Here is a 5,886-nt window from a genome sequence, read left to right on the forward strand (position 1 = left end):
CTGTGTTTTAGAGGTTTAGAGGTTTCAGTCAGAGCTTTATGGATGGCCTGGAGTGCTCACCAGACAAATGAATGACACATGAAGATGTCTTCGAGTTTTTCAAAAGTATTCATTAAATCGGAATAACTTTTATGCGCTATTATGAATAAATTTTTTCAGTGTTCTCATACCGAGTGTCATTCCCGACTTGTTTTCATCCTAGTGAAAATTTTAATATCTAGTAACGTGGAATTAATAACTTCCCGGGCTTTTACGATACTTTTGTAGCTTATAATACCGAGGTGGTTATATGTAAGTAATATGTAAGCTGTTAATCGGTTTATCTGTGGTGTTTTTCAGCAACACGCCTCTTATCCCTGGAAATATTAATATTAAAAATACGCAGAAAATACGCAACTAATAATTTATAAAATAGATTATCTCTAGAAAAAGGAAAAATACAAATTCATTTTAAATATCAAACAAGATTTGAGCTTTAATTTTCGAGCTTTAACGCTTTAATCCTTTGCACTCGAGAGGCGCCTCTCAATCGCCATTTAATCAGATTCTAAAGATGGACGTTAATTAATATATCAAATTTGCAATTACCCAACGATGCGTGGAATATCGAAGTAAAATAATTCTACGGCTTAAACCGCATACGATTTGTTATTTACAGCTTTAAAAATATCGTCTACCTTATGGCAGAAAGTCTGCGAATTACTACTTTCCTGTAACGAAAAATCGCCGAGTGCAGAGTTAAAATTTTATTTAATTTTGAAATTAAGAAAAATAAAATTTTTGTTAATTTAGGAGTTAATCACTTTGACCCGTGAATGAATCATACGTGAAATAATTTTTATCCTCCTATATAAAAATGAAAAGTAGAAAATAGAGAATTAAAAATCCCAATCACAAAGTATACTTACGGAATAACAAATTCCACACAAATTTCAATGTATAAACCCACTTAATCCCCTATACAGAATTCACTAGGACGTCCATTGGGCGAGACATTCCAGGCTATACCATTCTCGTAATCGCCCGTGACGAATCTTTTTTTAAAACAGCTTGTATCATCGGGAAAAGGCTGCAGTTTGAATTATTGAAGGTTCGAAGCCCGAAATCGGAGTCGTATATACGAACAAGCAGGAATACAAATAAATCGTGGCCTGTATTTCACGCTGATTTATAAGTCAGAAGCGAGACGCGTCGCTGGAAGAGGAAGAAGAGCAAGGAGAAGAACAGCCAAGGGAAGAAAGCGAGGAAGCAAAGTAAATATATACCACGGGACGGATAACGCGAGAAGTTTGAAGGCGAAACCTTTCGTTGAAACACACGTGCACCGTATACTCCACTGTCAACAGGGACTTTAATATTTGAACCGAAAATTTGGTACACCGAAACAGTATCCGAAAGACCTCGTTTCTTCAAGGAATCACGTATGCTTAGAGGACCAAACATTGCACGAATTTTTGGCTATCTTCTGACACAACTGAATACAATTTTCATGAATCCAAATTTAACTTTCTGAATTTATGACTGAAATTTTTATCATACAATAATAAGAAAATAAATTCTACATATTAATTAACATAAAAATAAATATCTTAATTTCTATTTAAGTATCCACGATTTTTACTGCTATATGTTCAGTGGCTTTTCAAAATAACTGTAAATAATTTCATTCCATGATTAATCTGTGTATCAATCTTATTAATATTCCATTAAATAAAACTTGATTTCCTTTTTAATATCAAATGAAAAATGAGAAAACTAGAATTTTTGAAAATTATGAGATACAGTATTATTTCTCACAAGCACAGATACATGCTACACCATCACTGCCAAGAAAATACTTAAAATTATCTACCTTATCAGCCACTGTGGATAAAATCAAACACTCCACGATCTAAAATAGCAATCAGAAGATAATATCGGGAAAACAACATTTTCACGCTTTTCATAACACAGCAGATTTTCCGCAGTACAACTGATCCTCTGATATTCCGAAAACACATCATATCCGGAGCAAGCCTCGCGCAAGTCTAGTTCCCGTCTGAGCCAATTTAAAATCGCGTCAATTTCACGCGAAATGACGGTCATTTGATGTTCCTGGCGACGGATTCGCTCACCACGAGGAGGTCAACGCGACCTTCGGATTTCCCAGCCACTGATTTCCCATCGCACGATTTTTGCTCCGATTTTCGCTTCCTGTAACGCGATTCATCGGGCTGGCCAATCGTGCCAACAGGTGATCCCTCCGAGGCAGCAAAAAGCTCGTCAGGGATTCAGAGAGCGTTAACAGAGACGAATACCTTGCAAAGCGCACGCGAGCAGACGATATAGGAAACTTAGAGCAGAGCTTGATTCAATCTCATTAGACTTTATGATCTTATCAAGGCGATTGGAAATGACAGGCTTTGTCACAGACTGTTACATCACGATCTACGCTTCCTAGATCCGTTACAATTCCCTCGATTAGGATTGCCTGTTTCGAATAGTTTTCATTCGTTGTTCTACGCGTGGATCGTGCACGGATGCCACCTTGGAGGAAAGAAAAAAGGAAAAATATTCGTCGGATGAAGAATCGCGATGGCGTGGATAATAGCAGGTAGAATGTTAGATTGATCGATGGTGTGACAGCGTTCTGCACATTTTTTCCTTCTTTTTGCTCTTTGTCTTGCTTTCGTAAATTTATGACCGGTGAATAGCTTTACCGTATCGTTGCCTATTTTTCCTTTTTCTTTTTTCCCATCTTAATTGTTAATTCTTGCGATACTACGCGATATCGTGTGACGATAGTTGCCAGTACCGGTGCTGAGGTATTATGCACTGTGAATGTAACAGGGAAGTTACGTGACGTGTGGAGAGATTGATTTTAATAAAACATTGTGTAGGGAGAATTGAAAAATAAGGTGCTCGTGATTATGGGAGTGATTAGTCGAATAAATACCGAACGTAAGGTATGTGATACTTGGAAGTATCTATGGATCGTGAAATTTGTTTTATAAACATAACGTGACGCTTTTAATATATTTTTAATTTATCGCGTATACAATATTGAAATTTGTTAAAATGTTTTAATATATCTCACACGTGTGTAAAATATTTTAAATGTTTGTGATTATTCGATCATAGTATCTGAATGCGATAGTGAGGATTGTTTTCCCCATACTGCAGTTTAAAAATTTTGTGCGAAAAAATAATTGCTTGGAAATTTTTGGCGAATTTTTATGGAAGATTTATACTTATCGTAAATTTATGCGCGGATTTAATAAAGAATAATTTAATTATATTATCTCGGTATAATAGTTGACATATGATACAACTTATCATTTTCAGGAAAAGCGAATCCAATTACCCAGATAATTCTTACAGGTAAGTATCGATTAAAATATTTCATTATTCTGTCAACCCCTGTATAAACCCTGCTTAATCAGTGCTTTCAAAAGCTTAGCGCGATCAATCTTTTTAAACTGTCGTGTATTATACTTGTGCATTCATTATATCTGTCACGTCACTGTACCTTTGGCAGCAAATACAATAGCATTAAGCATATTAACGAAGAATCGCTAATTAAAAGATTTTATCCGACATCTAATATCACAGAAATAACCAATACCATGTTCCTTCTCACATTTTTCTTTTTTTACTCGAATACAACGAAGAACCCTAATTTGCAACTAAAGAAATACACCTCAAATAGTATTATTATTATTATATTATTATTATTGTTACTATTATTGTACTATTTAAATAGTAATAGTATTATATAGTATCATTATTATATTATTATTATACTATTATTGTTATTATTATTATAGTATTTAAATAGTATTAATAGTATTATATTTGAATAGTAATATTCCAATCCAGCATCTAATATGACAGAAATAAGCAATATCATATTCCTTCTCCCATTTTTATATATATATTTTTTTTATACTTAAATACAGCAAAGAAGAACCCAAATTTCCAACTAAAGAAATACACCTCAAATAGTATTATATAGCATTATTATTGTATTATTATTGTTATTATTATTATGCTATTTGAATAGTATTAATAGTATTATACTGGAATAAAAATATTCCAATGCAACACAATAGACAAAATAAAAATTCATGCACCACAAAATACACTTCTACCGAAAGAAATCTGAAAATAGCTGTCAAGATAGGAGCAAAAGTACCAAAAAGAGAAACCAATCCGTTCATCCATCATCCGCAACGAATTACCCTTTGAACCGTCCAGCTAGCTATTTCCAAAATCCCGCTTAAACCTCCGGGTCCATTAACGATCCAAAAATCGAGGGGAAAAAGATTGACGGTATCAGAGAAATGAAGAAAATTCTCACCGTTCAAGCTCCTCGGAGTACTCGATCTTGTCCCTAATGGAGCTGGTCAAGCTGTGCGCGGACTTCTTCCTGTTCCCATTGATCCTGCCGTTCTCGAGATCGAACTTGTGCTGCGGGATATTCTCCGCGCTGCCGTGGTTGCTTCCGTGCTGCAGTATCGATTTGCCGCGACCCTGATCGGAATTATGCTCAGAGCTAGCGCTTATGCGCCGATGATGGTCAAAGCTGGGATTATCCATGCCGAGGATCTGATCGCTAATGGAGACGCGTCTCTTGGCTAATTCCTCGGTCGACCTATTCGTTCTGCCGCTCATGTCGATCTCCATATCGTGTCTCCGTGAACCCAAGAATTAACCGAGGACGTGCATGCAGGGGCAAGCAACGATTCCAGGTGATTCACCCCGACCACCTTAATTTCCAGATACGCGAGCGTGATATCGACGGAGACACTCGGACGCGTAGCTCGTGTCGATCGAATCGCCAGTATAGAATCGGAGAGACTGTCAAGCGTCACCGATGTCGGATACCAATCCTCGGAAGATGGACTGGAACGGTTCTCGATGAGACAGGCTACGTGAACTTCTCGATGTTTCGCAGCACAGAGGCGAAAAGATCCAGCTTGGCCACGGGGACCCGACAGACTTTCAGGCTCCCCGTTGGAACGCAGGGATGTTTTTGCTTCGCGAAGTCCTCGATCCCACTGAAGCAACGCGAATCCATGTACCCAAAGTGGAGTTGGAGTTCGGTCCGTGGAAAAGTCGCTTCCGTAAAATCCTCCGACTCCTCGAATGGGATTCTCCGACGAGCTGACCGACGAGTCCGTAGTCTCGAAAAAGCAACGAAACGCTTTTATATCTAGGCTGCCAGGGGTACAAGGATGCTTTCAGTCGACTAGGTTGGATTCGCGATCGCGAAGAATAGAAAAGAAAAATTGCAAGCGCGTATACCGACGAAAGATGAGAGCGAAGATCGGGAAGGAGCGGAACCGGAGCGAAACGAGCTAGTCGCGATCGGCTTTCCTCGATTGACTGCCAATGGAGACGGCGCGGTTCACGAACACAGCCCGACGTCTCCCTGTCGATCGTTGACAGTGTGCGGAGTCGCGTGACGATGACTCCGAGAAAGTCCAAACACGATGATCCCTGATCGTTGATTAACGATCACGCGGCTGATAGGGGAGCCGGCTCGATCGTTAACGGAGTCGCGTGACTCTTTGTTTTTCCAGGGAGACGCGCTAACACCTCGCGCCGATATCTCCACGACTGCTTGACGTCTTCGACACCTTGACCCGCTTTTACCGCCGCGATCCTCACCGCCGACGCTCTCCGCCTAACTCGCTTCCCCTGCGTCGGTATTCCTCTGCTCTTCCCGAGCCGGACGCGTCACTGAGCGTCCAGCTGCTGGACCTATTACTCGTCCAACTGTCAGAGACACACCTATGACTCTCTTGTTGCCACGGCTACCGAAACCAACTTTGCCAACGAAACTGAACAACCTCCGATCACCGCACAGACTCTCCACTGTTAACCAAACCTATCACACTCTTT

The 5,886-nt window shown here is 39.4% G+C and overlaps 1 protein-coding gene across 2 annotated transcripts in view; it reads right to left on the reverse strand.

The window, feature by feature from the left end:
- The window catches only part of Nha1 (Na[+]/H[+] hydrogen antiporter 1), a 217,451-nt gene that overhangs the window by 172,718 nt on the left and 38,847 nt on the right, over positions 1–5,886 (reverse strand). The window contains exon 1 of one of the 2 annotated variants that reach the window (XM_017904711.1): positions 4,340–5,580. The exons of the other annotated variant lie outside the window; for it this stretch is intronic. Within the exon in view, the coding sequence (XP_017760200.1) occupies positions 4,340–4,665 (326 nt within the window). The 5' untranslated portion in view covers positions 4,666–5,580. Of the gene's footprint in view, positions 1–4,339; positions 5,581–5,886 lie in introns of those variants that run through there. 2 annotated transcript variants of the gene reach the window in all.

The sequence above is a fragment of the Eufriesea mexicana genome, unplaced genomic scaffold, assembly GCF_001483705.2.
Source record: "Eufriesea mexicana isolate 0111107269 unplaced genomic scaffold, ASM148370v2 scaffold3062, whole genome shotgun sequence".
Classification (NCBI taxonomy): Eukaryota; Metazoa; Arthropoda; class Insecta; order Hymenoptera; family Apidae; genus Eufriesea; species Eufriesea mexicana.